The sequence below is a fragment of the Protopterus annectens genome, chromosome 12.part0, assembly GCF_019279795.1.
Source record: "Protopterus annectens isolate FY-2018-M chromosome 12.part0, PAN1.0, whole genome shotgun sequence".
Classification (NCBI taxonomy): domain Eukaryota; kingdom Metazoa; phylum Chordata; order Ceratodontiformes; family Protopteridae; genus Protopterus; species Protopterus annectens.
In genome coordinates this window covers 399,414,565-399,432,414 of record NC_056746.1, presented here as the reverse complement: position 1 = coordinate 399,432,414, position 17,850 = coordinate 399,414,565, and the positions used below count along the sequence as shown (strand labels likewise).

The window sequence follows — 17,850 nt, the reverse complement described above, 5'->3', positions numbered from 1 at the left end:
GACTAGTATTACTTATTTTGAAGAGGATGTAGAACAATTACCATATTTCGTTCTTCTGCACCAACTACTAGTGTATTGTTTAATTACCACATTTTTTGGGACTTACTTCAGAAGGGTCATGTTCTTGATATGCCCTCCTGATGACCAAGTAAAAAAGATGATCAGCCGGATGAACCACCCAAGAGGTACAGAGTGCAGAGTGGTATACCTCAAAGAGTACCTCTTCATCTTGACAGAGAGGGTCTTTTGGCCAGGATCCTCTTTAACTCATTAACTAAAGGATTTCACCAAATGTGGTGTCTTCAGGAGTGGATTGTGGGACACCCTCTCTATAATCCAAATTGGTATCCAATGTTAAGGACACCAAAGGGGAGTCCATGTGTCATTTTACACAGTCTCTTACGGGGAACCTCCAACTGTTTCTGAGTGAAGTCACCTAAAGACTCAGAATGAACCTGCTGTAGTTCCTTGATGTTCCGGCTCTTCTCTGTTCCTGGGAGGCCCAATGAAGAGCCTGATTGGGTGATGGGAGGGACTTCCTGGCTGGAACTGACACCAATGAAGACTATCACCTGGGGGGAGGCTATACTCCTCTCCATAACCTCAGAGGCAGATCCTGGATCCATGGGAATTAGGAACACCTGCCCCACAGCTGCCTCAACCTCCACCACAGCAGAGGCTGGAAAGATATAAAAGATAGGGCCACAAGAGAACCCGGCTGGCCTAGAGATGACAATTGGTGCTGATGGCTCAAAAGCCAATGACTCTGATAATGAAAATGTCTCAAAGTGAGTTGGATCGAGGACAGTGCAAAGCCGCGGCACTGAGCAGGTAGTCCTGAGATCCACTCCACATTTAGGATCTCAGCATCTAGTAAATCAGATGCAGAGGAGCTTGTACTGAGGTAACGGTACTGATGGCACCTAGCAGATGGACTCCAGAAGAGTGTCCAGTTCTAACACCACTGGGGCAGAAACTGGCATCAGGGAAAGAACTAAGAAAGGTGAGAGAGGGCCAACCCAATTTGCCCTGGACACACAGGGCTGGGATAACACCCAACTCTATCTGACCATTCAAAAATGCCCTTAACGTGGGTTCTCAATCTGTTTATGTTTCACTACAAAAGGACATTACAGACTTAAGAGATGCTGATGAAGATGGTCTTGACGAAAGGAACCTAGAAAGTTCCCTTTCATAGGAGTGTCTACTGTAACATTTGATTGGGGATTTGACCCTCATGATGATGGCCTCAGATGAAGGATGAGGCTTTTTGCTTGATATCAAAACAGAAGGCAAATGCATCTTATCCTGTCTGGCAATTTTAAACTCTGTTGATGGTCCCACTTCATCAGGTTTCCTTTCTCTTCCCTCTGTGTCTTTTTCCTTTGAGATTCATCTCCAGAAGGATGATGACTATATGGGGGCAGAACCCTTATTAGTGTATTGTTATTATGGTGGTCCGCTAAGGACCTAGGCCTGAAAGTCTTTCATATGTTGCAGTAAATATGCAAATAAACCAGACCAAGGAACAACACGCTTAAATAATGGGTGTTCTTGGGTGGAATCCTGTTATTATACTTGGTACACTTTTTGAAACTCTTATCCATTTTTGATAATGAAGTAATAGTACAAGTAAAGCCTTTTTTTATAAAAAGGAGATAAGGCTGAAGTATATTAACAATTAAGAATTTAAAGCTTATGTAGAGATTTAACAGAAACTATGAATAAGTACCTGAAAGGAAAAATTACTAATACATGTATGCAGAAAAACTGCAAATTATAGCAGCACTTAGCTAGTGTTACGATTGCAGCAAATGAGATCTGATGATACACAGGGTACAGGGGACTTATAGGAGGAAAAATCTGAGAAAGCTCAAGGCTCAGAGCACTTGATGTTTGAATCAGCTCAGACAAGTACTTCAGTACCCAACTGAGGGATTGAACAGATGGATGAAATGGGTTTCAACAGGATTAAGGTCTAATTATGGAAATTTACGTTCTAAGAGAAAAAGGCACAGACAAGGGAACCCCACCTTGGTCTAAGGATAAAGGAGAATGAATAAGATTTGGTAGGGAGCAAGAAGAGAATGAAATGAGAAGGCGATGCTGAGTTGGTGTTAGTACTGCAACAGTGATCTAGCTGAATATCTACTGTTTTGGTTTACTTACACAACTGCATTATGTTCATCATTAGATCAATATTACAGTAGCATAATACTGGGATGATTGTCGATAGCCAGGCAGGAGGAAGAAGGGTCAGATTCCTGGAATTCCTAGACTGTAGACATAGCAAAATCTGCTCTGGCCCTGGAAAATGAATTAATCTTATAATGCTTCCTGAAGGTGTATACAGAAGACCAGTTTGCTGTCTCTAGAAGAGTTCAAGAGTCCACCCCTTTCTAAAAGGCCGCAGGAGTAGCCAAAGCTCTGGAAGAGTGAGTCTTGACCTTCTGAGGAAGGGACTTTCATGGCAAGAATAGCAAAAGTGAATGGAATGGGATAACCTAACTGTATTTTGGCACTGGCTGTCCCTTTTTCATTCCATCAAATGAAATGAAGAACTGATCAGAAGCACTGAATTCCTTTGTCCTATCAATGTAGTATCTGAAACTTCCTTTGGATATCCAGAGTATGTAAAATTCTCTCTCCCATTTTTTTTTCCAGGAAAGAAGACAGGGAGATGAATAGGTTGATTTAAAGTAAATTCCAAGACCACATTAGATGTGGAGGAGGGGTTATTTCTTAACATTCCTATTCCCTATGAAATATGAGAATGCGTTGAATCACCATTAGAGCCTGCAAGTCAGATACTCACCTAGCCAAAGTGAGAGCAGTAAATAAAACACTTTTCCATGTCAGGTTTTAACAATTAAGAATTTGAAGCCTGATGAGCTGTTTCACAAGGTGGAATTGAGTTTTTCCAAAACAAAGCTAAGATCCCAATGAACAGACACCTGTTTTCAGGTAGATGCATATGCAGTACCCCTTTTAAAAACTGCTTTACTTGGAACAAGGAAGAAACGGGGTTGGGAAAATCTAAAGGCAGGCAATATGAAATGGCTTAAGGATGAATGCAAATAGATAACAGGCCAAATTGGGACTTCAAGATATTTGCACACTGATCAACAGGTTGATTTGAGCTCTGTCAGAGTGAAAACAAAAATGCAAAAAAAGGGCAGTAAAACTGTTGGTTTGAGTAAAATTAGGTCACTGGCTTGTAATCACACTGCCTGCATGCCAGCAAAGAAGAAATCTGGAAAACCTGACAAAAAATCATCCAGAAAGTGAGAAGAGAAAACACTGCCTGAGAAAAATCCTGCAGTTGTTCAGCAAAAAGCAGTTCAAGTTTTAGCTTTGGTGCAGGAAATGGCTTCCAGTAATTCAGAGGAAAAAATAAATCAAAAATACCCAGAGGTGTTTAAAATAAATTAAACACTGATGGAATATATTAACTCAAATAATAAATGGCTGGAAAAATGGAAGCAGCTTTACCTAGCTATTCAAATGAGCAGATAATACTTCAGGAATCAAGAGTTTAAAATGAAAAAAAAAAATGACGGGTTAACCAGGAGGTTTCTTATGAAGAACTAATAAAAATACTAGAGTCAGAAAATAGAGCATGCAGAGAAAACCTGAGGTTTCTGCTGTACCAGAAAAACTGGAAGGAACAGACTGTATTAATTATGCTCCACCACAGGATTTATTTGACAGGGTACATTGTGTGTATGCTACCAAACCTGGCCATCAGAAAACAAACAAGACCTACATTAGAAAAGATGCAATCATTCCAACAGAAAGAGTTGTTCCAGTCAAAGTTATGATAAAAAGGAAAAGTATTAAAAATTGGAGAAAACAGTCTCTAAAGGAGATGGTAACTCATTCTACACCACGTAGAAGAAAAGCAATTTCATCCTAGGAATCAGGGAATTTCGGGAGGCAGGTATGAGATTCAAGCTGCTGTATCCAGCTGTCTTTAGAATATTTTTCCTTGGAGGATGAAACACATTTTTTGATCAGTACAGGCTAGGGAGGAAATTAGAAAAAGTGTATCCAACAAAGAATGAGCCAGCAAGCAGAAGAGGATTCTTCTTATTTGTTTGACAACAAAGCCTACTGACAGCCTTTGCCAGTGAAACATTTTCCACTGTTCCAAACGAAAATACTTGAGTGATGGAAAAAAGCACAGCAGCTGACTAGAAATACCTTAGAGTTAAATGGAAATGGTGTTAGGAGAGGGACATGATACAGAAGAAGTCCAGCAACAATGAAATTAGTGAATAAATGTGCGAATATAAATCATCAACCATACTGGATATAGGAATAGAAATGTGAAATATGGCTTTGCAAGAAGAAATGGCAAAGAAAGACTGGAATTTTGTTGACATTATTAAACTTGTGGATGAAAGTGCACACTCCACTATATGTCATTGATGTCCAGAAAGACACTGGAGGCAATGAAGAAATAACTAAGTAAAACAATTTTTGTTCTGGTCAGTAATGGTATAAACACGTCATGATGCAAATTGCATGTTACTGTGTAAAGCAGTTTTGTAGTTGGGGTATTTTAAAATGTGAGGTGGGGGAAGTCTCATCAGAGACTGCTATATATGTTAAATATATTAAAGCAAGTAAGCATTTTTTTCTTATTTCTAAGATACATGTGTTGTAAATTGTACCAAGATAGTAAATCTGGATAAAAATAAGTTTAACTTAATGCAATGCTGTGATCTTGGGTGTGGGGTGAGGTGTAAGTTTTACTGACCATATTATATGTAAAATTAAAATAATTTCCATTGTTTGTACTGATGGATATCTAGATTACTGTTCTTTGGTTTAAGCTATAGCAAGGGATTTTTAAGCAAAGAGGTTTGAAAAAAAAAGACAACAATAAAAGGCATGGAATTGTTAAGTGTTTTGCATCTGCAAAGTTATTAGCATTTTTTTCATTAGCAAATGCTTTCAGTGGGACTGCAGAAATCTGAGTTGCAGGCAGCTGGCCAGGGGGAATTCAGTACATTGTCTTCTGACATAAATTTACACAGATTCTTTCATGCCTCTGCAGAGTTGTTAGCTTTTTTCCCCTCATTGTTGACTGCTTTATTTGGAGATGGGCTGTTTGCAGGTAGAAGCAATTAAATTCTGAGTGTTCTGTGCACTTTTTGCTGACATAAATGTAAGATTTAAACATACAGAAATAAGCAGATAAAGTCTGAGACTGCTGGAAGTGAATAATAATTAGTCGCCTCCCCTGTAGCATTAATACTCTAATGCATTTAATAGAACAGTACACAAATTAGTCTATTTATTTAAAGGTAGCCAGTGCACGTTTTTCTTGGGGCTGAAAGTTAATGTTTACTGAATGCATGCAAGCTGTATTACACATGCGGGAGGGTAACAGCGAAAAAAATAGCAATGTTGTAGGAGACACAGTTGGATAAAAATGAGAATGAGAGTTTGACAAACAGATTTTAGGATGAACACTTGTGGCAAAGGAAAACAGGAGTAATACTACTGAATGGTAGAGGGGGCTATAACAGTGAGTGAAACAGGAAAAACAATAACGGTACATTTATGGTAGTAAGGGGATATTGATAAGGGAGGGTCATTATGTTGGCACGTACTTATATTCCACCAAAAACTTTCTATTATGGAACTTACAAACATTTTGGGGAAAAATCATCTTTCAGCAGGAAATAATATTTAAGTATAGGGACAGGAACTTGATATGCAGTAGTGAGGACGTATCAAAGGGATTTAGAAGGGAAAATGTAACAAAAGATGGTAGATTTGTTAAGAAATATATGAGAATATTTTTGGAAGATGTGAATTCAGTAGTGGGAACTCTTAATTTACATTGTATTCTCCACAGTACAATAACTAGGTTAGACTGCACAGAAATTATATTTCCCAGGAGCATGTGTATTTAATTGAAAGCTTTGATTCACATTCAATAATTTTACTGGCTCATGGTCTGAAATGGTTATGATAAAGATACAGGGTAATGATGTAAAAAAAACACTGGTAGTTTTCTGTCAACACATTTAAAACATAGCAATTTAAAGAATGGATAGTGGAAATTATCTGAGAGTTGTTAGCGAACACAGAATTTATTTTCAGAAGAGATAGCTACTGAGTGGGATAAAATGAAAATGGAATTTAAAAGTACGGCAGAAATAAGAGAGAAAGAGATATGGGAGAGTAATAAGAATTATTTAGAGGGGCTGACAAAGGTTAACGTATTGCAGAATAAAGGGAATTTCTTAGATCAAGAAAAGAAGCAACATCAGAGTGCTAATGGCAAAATAAGAGTATTTGGAAAGTATGCATGAGTTTAGAAACATTGCTATTAAGTGACTATTTTATGATAATTCCAGAGCATAGAGACTTTTAGCACAATGACGGTTGTCGCCGAACATAGGAGCATAAGACAAGAAAAATAAACAGAGATCCTGTAGAGGTATCAGACATATTTCAAAACTTTTATGAAAATCTGTATCAAGAGGAGGAATACAGAAATCAACAAAAGGCACAAACAGAAATATTTATGGTACACAATTATGCCAAGGTTAATGGAAAACAGGGCTCAACATTTAATAGTGAAGACAGGAAGATGATGCGATAAAAACAGTGATGCATAACCAATCAACTAAGAAGTCTCCTTGAAAAGACAGCATTCCAGTGGACATTTGGAAGTTGAGAGGGAAGAAAATGATAAATAAATGGAAGGTTTTGTTTGGGAAGCACCAGCATCTTGGAAGAAAGCTATGATGGTTTTATTACCCAAAGAGGGCAAAGGCCCTTCAGATTCAGCTTCACAAAGACCCAGCAATATGTGTTTATATCAATGCTAGCTAAAAGAATGACCGAGATATTACCAAAACTGATATAGATCAATGTGGCTTTATGAAGGGGAGGCAAAAAATGGACATTATTAAAATTATGATGACCCAAAATAAAGCAGATTGTAAGAAAATATCACTATGGTTGGTGGTTCTTGATGCAGAGAAAGCATTCCATAGAGTCAGCTGGGATTTTATGAGTAGGGCGATGGAAGCATTTGCATTCCCTGGCAGAATAAGTTTTAATTAGAATGATAAATGAAGGGTCTCAAACAAGAATTAAGATCTGATGCGCTGTGTTTGAACAGAAGAACCAAGCAGGGATGCCCACTTTCCCCTTTATTTACTTTATATTTCGAACCACTAGCAAAGAAAGTAAGGGGCTTGCAAATTCAAAGCAATAACTGGTGTGGTAATCAAAAAAAGTTAGCTCTATTTACATATTATGACATTTTGTACTTTATAAATCCAGGAAAGGACATTATGGTTTTGAGGAACATTTTGAGACGTTTTCAAGTCTTTTCAGGATATAAAATTAATAGGTTCATAGATAGGTGTTAGGCTATTGGCCCTAGGGCCTATATAAGCCTAGCCAAAGGTACCCTGGCTTTCGCCACCCAAGAAAATTATTTTCCTGTGCCACTGTCGAGCAGAGCCACAGAAGTGATCCCTGGGGTGAATTTCCTATCTCCCATCCAATCATCAAGATTTTTCTTGAAGAGCGCTAATGAGGAGCTTTGTTTGATATAGATAGGTAGCTTGTTCCAGAGTATGGGAAGTCTCTGGGACAGGAATCTATCCCTCCAGCATGTTCTGTTTATTATGGTGACAAGGTTTAGGTCCCTAGACCATGTAGCTCGTAGGGATTGGGATTTCAAGTGGAGCATGTCAAAAGCTCTGGGTTTGACAAAGCTTTGTGCGTTAGGCAGAGATCGCCTCTGAGTAGGCGATATGCAACAGAGTAAAGCTGCAGTTTTTTGAGACTGTCTGCATAGGGCATCTGTTTGAGGCCGGTAATCCTCTTTGTGAGGTATTTCTGTGGCCTTTCCAGTTGTGAGGTACATACCAAAAGGGGCATTGTACTCTATAATGGGTCTAATGAGTAATGAGTAGAGGGGAATAATGACCTCTTTTTTTCCTGGATGAGAAACCTTTTGTGATGAGGTGTGCCATGTAGAAGAATTTCCTGACTACTGTGGCAATGTGATTATCAAAAGAGAGACTACTATCCACCTGTGTCCCAAGGTCTCATCACACTTTGTGTTAAGTAGATTACCGCCTATGTGGTAGTTCATGGGTACTGAGTGAAGATAAAATAAAGAATGTAGCGGTAAAGTATGTACCCACACATGAACTGGTTTAGCAATAGCCATATTTATGGGAACACAGTAAGGTAAATCATCTCGGTGCATGGATTAAAAAGGACTCTGATATACCAGCTAAGGATGCATGGTAAGAGACTAAACAAAAGATAATATAAAAAAATGGAAACTCTTGATTAAGTATATGTATAATAAGATACAAGCAGTGAAAATGTCTTTAGACTCTCTAGCTTTATGTACAAGTCAGGCATGTTTTTATCAACCAGAGGAGAAGTTGTGGATGATAATAAAGCGATGAAGGAATTTATTTTGGAGGGGGTAAAATAAGAAAAATTTCTTTATTTGTAATCTTCAGAATTACTTCCTTTTCACCACTTAAGAATTCCTACTAGAATTCTGACGAAGGTTTGAAGCATCTTTGCGAGACAGCAAATAATTTTGTTTCCAAGAAAAGTATTAGGCCCAACATTAGAACCTGTAACAGTCACTACTACTGTGGAAGGGGCTGGCAAGATCTGGCTGCCCTACAACTTTATGAAAGTCTTCAGGCTGCAGTAGAAGACTGTAAGCATCCCCTACAAAGTTTCAAAGCAGGGGCGGCTCGTGCTACCGGACTGGCCGTCTGCAGCCCTCCCACCTACACAAAAAAATCCGTGAAACACAAAATCCATTCAGACTGCCTTTATCGGCAGTACAAATGCAGAGACATAGGTACCCAGCAACCCCTGTGCTATAGGTCATGCAGTCGATGACCGCACAGAACAGAGGGGCTCCGGACTGCTTCCCTTGCAGTCAGGGCCAATGAGGAGTGAGCTAAAAGCTATCTGTCAGCTCTCGCGCCAATGAGGAGTGAGCTATCTCTCGCAGGCATCGTGTAAATCAATCAGTTCGGCTGAGCTTCCCCTGGCTTTGGAAATGTGTTTGCAGGTCAGCTGGATTATGGCTTTTACAGGTAGGTGCTCGCTAATGTGTTTGCAGGTCGGATTATATGGCTTCCCTGGCTTTTACAGGTAGGTGCTCACAGGTCGCTGGCTGGAAATGCAGGTCGGTCGGGTCGCTGGCTGGAAATGCAGGTCGGTCGGGTCGCTGGCTGGAAATGCAGGTCGGTCGGGTCGCAGGCTGGAAATGCAGGTCGGTCGGGTCGCTGGCTGGAAATGCAGGTCGGTCGGGTCGCTGGCTGGAAATGCAGGTCGGTCGGGTCGCTGGCTGGAAATGCAGGTCGGTCGGGATGCTGTGTGTGTGTGTGTGTGTGTGTGTGTGTGTGTGTGTGTGTGTGTGTGTGTTTCAAATTCATATATGGATTTGCAGATATAAAGTTTGAAAGATAATGTTGGATCAATTCAGCAGACTAGATATATTTATTTGGAATATATATTCTAATGGGATGTCCTTACTGTGTTAGTAGACTGTGTCAAAGGCTTTGGTAAGTTTACGGAAAGCATAACTTGCACTTTCCAACGTGTCTGATGTTCTAGTATGAGAAACGGAATAGAACTGTAGTAGTATTATATCCTTTTTGTTAAGACTGGTCAGTTTGTCTGCTGTAGTTGTTTCAGTGTAGGTGTGTTTTTTCTGCATCAGTACAGCTTTTTCTAGGATTAATGACAGGCTAGGTTTAGCGATATGGGTCAAAACAGGTCACATTATATTGGGTTGGGGATGGGGACTTTAATAGGTATAAAGAAGGCTTTTGTTATAATTCAGAAAAAATAATGCTTTGTGCTGTTTATGATTTGTTGAAGGCCTATTGCCATGAAAGTACTGCAAGCATGTAGACATTTAGGACAGATACCAAAAGGGCACAGAAGGCTGTGAGGCTTGATGCATTTCATCCATCTGTTAATATTTCTTAGTATTAGCTGGAATTAGAAATGGGTATTAGTTGAATGAATGTGTTTAGAGGAAAGTTGGTGTTTAAAGGTCTATAGTTTTGTTGAAGAAGCTGAAGGCCTATTGAACATTGAGAAGTTTAATACCCTGCATCACATGTTGGAACTTGTGGTTATCCATGTAATCATTTTAACTTATTTTACTTATTACTTATCAAAACCATACTTGATGAGGTCACAGAGAAAATGGTTTTCCATGATGATCCTTTCCACCACCTTCCTCAAGGAGTCTGCAGGGCTTGCCAGACTGTATTTATTAGTGTCGGTAGAAGGGATTCCTTCATGGGCTGGGACCAGAATGGACTGCATTCAAATGTCACAAAAGTAGTCAATGTTTAATGATCTTATTACAATATGTATAAGTGGGCACAGTGGGTTATTTTTATCGCACAAATCTTACTTTCGGCTATCTTATCTGGTCCTATGGACTAGTGCTTCTGGCATTAATGACAACATTGCTAACCATTGCAGATGTAATTCCAGGTGGGATCACATTACAAGGAGAAATGGAGGATGGAGCTTCTCTCTATGACCAGACATTTGGGACAAATCTACATGTTAGTTTGGTAGTATATGTGCTGGGTTTGTAATGCTAATACTATTTTGCTCTATCACAGTACAGTCTTGCTACTTCCTTTTCATATTTTGAATGTATTTGTACAGGTTTTAGAATAGTCACCCAACTTAATGGAAAGTTCTACCTTGAAGTTTTTCTTATTTTGAATGTTTTGTTATGTCCTTTTTGGATCAGATTTATGTTAACCTTGCTACATAGCGCTGAGAAAAATTTGAAGGCTTTCATGTTGTTTCTTTTGTTTGAATAAACTGATTTTCTGATTTCACCATTTAGGTTTACTATAGAATATTCCAGTAAATGTATGCTTAATACAAATTGTTCAAATCTGTAGGTCTCAGGGATACTGATCTCTCTATATAACAAATATGTTTGTTTGTTGTTTAGTGTGCATTTTTGTTTCTTGTTTGCATTGCTGTTGAGTGAATGATTTCTCTCACTGGTGCTGATTCTACAAAATGGTCAAAACTGATCAGTGTACTACACCTGTTAACAAAAGGAGAACACAAGAAACAAATGCCTCACAAGAATGATTTATCAATGCACTTATTTAAAGAGTTGTAGGGGGTTGTTAATGATTCACCAATAGGTTTCTGGAGGGAACTAATATATAGTTTTAGCCGATTGATGTAAGGTGATTTTTTTCGGGAAACCATACTCAGTGCTTGAAAAAATCCTCAGAGATGTGTCACAGTTTAGTAGATTTGGTTTAGTATACATAAGGAATGTTGCAACATTGTATTCCAAGCTGAAAGGGGAAGGAGCAATGTTTAACTTAGTATAGCTGGCAAGGATGTTTGTCAAAATAAAATTCAGTACATTGTCCCTTTGATGGTACTTTTCAGTTCTTTCAAGATTGTTAAAGTTAATAAAGTCTAATGTTTTTTGTGTCATTATTAGTTGAAGGCATAGTTATCCCTCTCAACGGAGGGCTAATTTAGGCCCCTGAATGGAAACATATTTTTTGAATATAGCTGAACTATACCTCCCAACTGTCCAGATTCTCAAAGAATGAATAGATTTTTGCTTCTTATTTTTGGTTTGTTCCTCATAAAATTTGTGGTTTTCTGGAAAATCATTTAGGAATTAAGTCACTAAACAATGTCACACTGAGTTTCAGACTTCATAACCTTCAGAAAAATGCATGCTAAAGTAAGACCTGTTCTATCAACTGTCTCAGTTTATACAAGAGCAATTTTTAGTACTGTTTATATGTTCCCCCAATATATTTGGCCTTGTCCAAATTTATTGCATTAACAGGTTGAGAGGTACATGCAAATAAATTGCTTTATAGAATTAGGCATAGCCAAACCTCTCAACTGTCCCTGATTTTGGCTCAAAATGTTGCTCTTCCCCTAATAATCCCTCCGCAAAATAGCAATTTTGGAAGAAAACATGGAGGGTTTACAATTAAGAAATAACTGCAATAATTAGACTTATAGATTACTTTTATTTCAGAAATGCATGTAGATTCTTTTATTTTGTCAGCTGCTCAAGTTAGCAGTACTAATATTAAAGTGTCCCTTCTTTGACAGGTTCCCAGCTGTATTGTGTGGCTATTTTATATTTTTACATCACATTTTTGATCCATTTTTCATAAAATTGTGTTTTCTTTTTGGCAAATTAGTGACAAATCATTAAAGACTGAAGTTAGAAAATAATGACAGACATTTGAGTTTCAGATTTCATACCATTCAGAAAATTCATACTAATGCAAGACCTATTATCTTTTTATGTTTATAAGAGCAATATTTTAAAAACTGTCCTTATTTTTGGGCCTTTGTCCCACTTCTTTGTATGGCTTTGTCCAGATTTCTTGCTCTGAGGTTGAGAGGTATGACAAATGTCAGGGTCATCACAGTCAGCCAGAGACATTTCAAATTGTGACATACTTGTTGCACCCCACTCCCCCATGTAGTGACTCTGGATGTGTCGAAGCAAGGCAAGGAGTAGTTATGCAGTGTAAATGTGCAGAGTATCCCCCCCCCATCCAAGGTAGACACAAGTACTACAGTGGCTTTTCATCTGTCCTTGATTTTTGCAGAAGTCTGGTTTCTGTCATTTTTTTGTACTGTTGATTTTTGCTTATTACTCAAAGTGCCTGTTGCTCTGTGTTTAAGTAGCAATACTTTAATGGCCATCAGGTAAGCTTGGCTGAGATTAAGATGCAAGTAAGCTTTAATAAGCATACTGTTAAAGAATTGACAACATTGAAAGCCTTTCTTTTGTTACCATGTAGAGAATACTTAACTAGATAATGTATAAGCCTTGGGTATTGAAATGCATATGACAGTATTTTTAATAAGGGACAGGATTACATTATTTTAAGAAGCTCATTACACTTGGAGACTTCAGTCATCTCTGTAAGCTTTACCCGTAAACTAAACAGAATGCCAATCTTGTGGTCCATAACCTGTACAGTAATCCTTTTAAGCAATGTATCTTGAGCTTATTTCTTGTTTGCTTTTCATTTTTTACTTTGATCATGTTTTCCCTATGAAACAAGTAGATAGTTGTCAGGCAGCAGGTCTTTTTTTGGATAAGGAACATTTTTACAAGTGGGGGAATCGGAGATTTCTACTTTCAGAATGTTACTTGGTACTTTAATAAAGCTGAATATAAATTAGAACTGCAATGCAAGAAGTGGTTTGAGTTTGAGTGCTGCTTGTTTTTCGTATACTTGATTTTGACTGGCATTCCAATGATTAATGTATTTAAAAAAGTAATTTATTTTTTCATGCCTCACAACCTTTTTGTTTCCATCTAGATATTAACTAAGCTGTCATGCAGCCAATGCATTGAAATATTTTTATTCTTCTACACTTCATTTTGTCTTGATTGGACTCCTCATAATGACGGTTTGGCACCCACGGCAGTGTATTTAGTTAGTTTTTGTGGTTTTCAGCATAGCTCCTCCCCTTTCTAGTTGGCCACACCCCTTCCCATTGACCACACCCATACAGCTGTCTCCTGCAGCCTCCCTTTGATTTGAAGTCACCAGCCGCCACTGTTTCAAAGACAGACCTGTTCAACATCCACACCAAGGTCATAGGTATGTCACTGTTCCAGCTTTGTTTGCCATCTTTCTAGCAATCATGTTAGTCCACAGCAAACTAACCTTCCTACTGGAAATGACAAAGAAAGACTGAAGACAATGTCAGTCTTGAAAGTTTGTTTAAAACTTCCAGTATTGTGATTATTGTACTTTTCTTGCGCATACTTGTAATATCTTCTAGGTTGCTCTAGAGAACTTTGCAAAAGTTTACTGTATTAGAGGATTCAATAAGTCTCAAAAAGATCAATGTAAACTATTGACCTCCTCAAGGCCCTGGAAAAATCCCTCCTCAGTTTAGGACTGTGAACTAGACCCTGACAACAGTTCAGCATTCCCCAAACCTCAGCAAGCATCTCTTAATAAAACTGTGATTCAGCACAGCATCCACTATGCTAGAGCTGTCACTAAGAAAGGGTACCTTCACTAGGAGCAGCCACAGAAAATCAGGATACTGTTTATACATTTAATTTATCACTTCTGCCTTTCTTTATGGTTTTGAAATCTATGTACCTATCAAATCATTTAAAAAGCACAATAAGGTTCTGCAAATGGGACCTCTGGAAAACCCTCTGCATTATGTAAGACTTTTGCACTAATATTAGATCAATGTTCTCTCACAAACTAGTGTACAGACAGAAATGCAATGAATTTTCGGCAGTCTAAAAACCAGTTCAGCAGAATGGGCATTGTGTTCAGATCCTTGAATTTTGACTCCCAAAACTTATTTGATACAGCTCAATCATGCACAAAATTCCTAAAGTAGTCAAAAGAAATGCTTAAAAAACTTCCACAAAACAGACATGGATGTCAAGTACTGACATTCAAAGAAGGAAGGAATAACATTCCTTTGAAAGCAGCTGAAAACAAAGCATTATTAGGAAAACAAAGGGAAAAAATCAACAAGAAAGAAGCTCTCCCATATAGAAACAGTTGTAGCTTTAGATGCCCTGACAGTGCAGAGGGGGAACCTCCAGTTAAGGTACTGGCAGTCTATGCTAAGTTAGTGCCTTCACTGCTGGAGGGTGAGGGAGAAGAGAAAATTTTAACAAACAATAGCATCAGCTCTTTCTTAAGAGGTGTGCCTGTGTTTTCACACTGCCTAGCAACTCTTCATGGAATCCACGGGGGGGGGGGGGGGGGTTACAGAAGACAGGCAAATGGAGAGGTGCACACATCCATGGGAAGACATGCTTCTTACACTGAAGCCACTGTAAGTCAGGCACCATGGGGTGGGGGAATAGCACATATAATGTAAAACAAAAATCCTTAACCATGCAGTGTGATTGCCCCTGTGTTCACCACCCAGCCTTTTTCCCAGAAAGAACAAGTAAGACAATGGGTAATGAGCCCTTGGGCTTAAAGTAGGAGAGCAATCATTTTGCAGTTTGTGGAGGAATTTCCAAATCAAGACTAGATTACTAAACTACCTTATGACTCATCAAGTAAATTACTGTAGAGCTTACCCTAGACTAAATTAAAACAGTTCAAATTCTGACAAACCACACCACCAAAAAATGGAGTGATCTAATCTCACACAGCATACATGCAAGATCCATCTATGGCACATTAAGCACCAGATTATGCTATAGATTTGTGAGAAGTGATAATTTTGCTTAGCACTGTCTCTTTCAAGTATTGTATGACTTTTAAAGCTGTAAAACATGTCTTTCTTCTATACTTTTCTCTAATTTACCAATAGTACATCAAAGCAGTTAAACCTCCATTATACTGCAAAAAAATATATATTATATGAGTTCACTTGCTACGTGTTTTGAACATGGATCTTAAGTGTAACCAAAAGAAGGCTAGTTCAGTGGTATAGACTGATAAAGCCCTGATTATCCCCAGGTGACTCAAGTTCATTTTCTGGCTCTGCTGCCTGTAGGAGCTGGCCGGGAAGGGTGGGAGTGAGTTGCTGCTGCTGGCTTGCTCATCCTCGATTGAGGGAGGTGGCTCAGCCCAGAACTGGGTGATGCCTAATGGAAGTACTTGGTGTGTTGCCCATGGAGTAGGGACAAAGGGAGTCCAGGTTGCTGTTGTGAATTTGCACCTATGAGATGAGGTCTCCTCTGAGGACAGCAGATGTGGAACTCGACAATCCACCAAGGACAAAAGGAGTACTCAGCCTGCAGAGACGGTAGGTTACTGGGCAGGGTCAGCAAGCTGGCCCAGTCCCTACCACCAAACTCTCACCATCTGGGAGCAGATGGGCCAATACAGCTTCCAGGGCAGGAATCCCAGTAATGCCTCACCCTGGCCCCAAAGAATGAAATGCGTCACTGGGCAAGGTTCTGTGGGGAATGGAGGATTCACTACAAAAATGGACATGGATGTCAAGATTCAGCTCTTGCGTTTTGCCCTCAAGAGGAATTTTTTTTATGTCCACGTTTTTAATGTATAACAAGCTGTTTACTTTCACAGACCTAATCATAATTCTACATGTTAATCACAGCAACTTTCCTTTCATATTAAAGTCAGAGATGCTAAAGACTGATGTCTCCAGTATAAGAAATTATATAACTGAAAATGGAAGACAAAAAAAAAGGTAAAAAATTACTGTGTGACCTCATCTGCAGACAACTGATGCCAAACTGGTAGTGAAGTGCTGCCACATGGCAGCAGTGGTTCTGCACATTCTAATCCACAAGGCTGACACATCTTGCATCTCAGAAGTATGCCCCACTTAGATTCAGCCTCAGTGGCATATCCGAGGCCTTATTTTTTTTTAACCTATTTGCTGACCAGGAAAGCCCACTGGACAAACTGTTCTTTTTGAAAGGGAACTTGGGAGTACTGCTTGGTTAAGTGATTTGCTTAGAATCATCTTGTAGGTAAATGAAGATGGAGGGAATTAAATACTGTACCCCGGGCACAGGAAGCAGCTCACTAATAGCTTGGAGTTTCAATCTTCTGTACTTGCAGATTTGGCCTTAATGGATGGGTTCATGGTAGCTGGAGAAACCTGCAAAACTGAAGGTGCTAGCAGATGAAGCTACATGACAGATGCAATACACACACACACACACACTTGCATTTAAAACATGTTCCATTAAGTGCTTAAGCACAGAAAAAAAACAGCATCTGCCATTCACATGTCACATTACATGCCCTTGAGCACACAGTTAAAAGACTTGAGAGAAACTGATGGCAAAAAAATATGACCTACATAATTAAATTTGTGATTCATGTCCGATTCAGTGATTGAGAAACACTTAGCCTTGGGTATTACCAAACATGTCTTTCACTTAAGATTGACCAATGCCTAATCCACGCAATTATGACATTTAAACCAGTCTTTGAATTAACTGCCTTAATATGAAGCTATTTAAAGTATCACTCTTTACTGAAAGCAGAAGAGGAAATCCTGTGCAGTCCTGTAAGAACATAAACCACACAAGACGTCATCATATCTTACTGCTGAACTATTGACACATTTCTAAGTACAATTCTACTCACAGTAGTGTGTGGAGATTCATCTGTCCTAATGGACACCGGAGTGTGTTTCACTTCTGCATCCCATGAGGCAGCTCCTACAGTACTGTAATGGGTCAAATTAATCCATGCTTGAAGGTGGCCTGGAGTAAGAGCTCTCCTTTTCTTCATTCTCTTACGCAGCACTCCACATCCAGTTGGAGAAGCACACCACTGAAGTGCATTTTCACAGCTTTCACTGTTCTGGTATTCTAGTAAAAGAGCAAAATTAAATTATATTTTACTTCCAGCATGTATAAACATTAAATATTCTCCACAAACCTGCACACTTACGACTTGCCCTTTTAAAGTATTCAGTGAAACAATTTGACATTGCAAATATAAGGATGATAAATGGTGAACATCTTTTTTTCACTCTGTTTCTGCGGTCCCTTTCTGACCAGTAGGTGCATTCATTCCCCATCACTAGGGTGAGGGTCGAATAGGAAGAACCATCATTTAGACAACCATTAAAGATGGTTCTAACTTCTTGTGTTTTCTGCTCAAATCCATGCATGCACCCAATAAAGCACTTGGGAGGAAAGATGCAATAGGCTGACTGCAAAATTCAGCCCTTCACTTCTGCAAGGTGTGTTCCTCCAAGCAGCCCCACCCCCAACTCCTGAATCATTGGCAGAGACTTTCCTGGTCTCAACCAGAAAAATCACACCACTTCATGTGCCTCCTTATCCACATTAGA

The 17,850-nt window shown here is 39.0% G+C and overlaps 1 protein-coding gene across 1 annotated transcript in view; it reads right to left on the bottom strand.

The window, feature by feature from the left end:
- The window catches only part of REXO5 (RNA exonuclease 5), a 1,525,618-nt gene that overhangs the window by 108,799 nt on the left and 1,398,969 nt on the right, over window positions 1-17,850 (bottom strand). Inside the window, exon 18 of the mRNA XM_044089498.1 lies at window positions 17,136-17,362. Coding sequence (XP_043945433.1) covers window positions 17,136-17,362 — 227 coding nt within the window. The remainder of the gene's footprint in view (window positions 1-17,135; window positions 17,363-17,850) is intronic.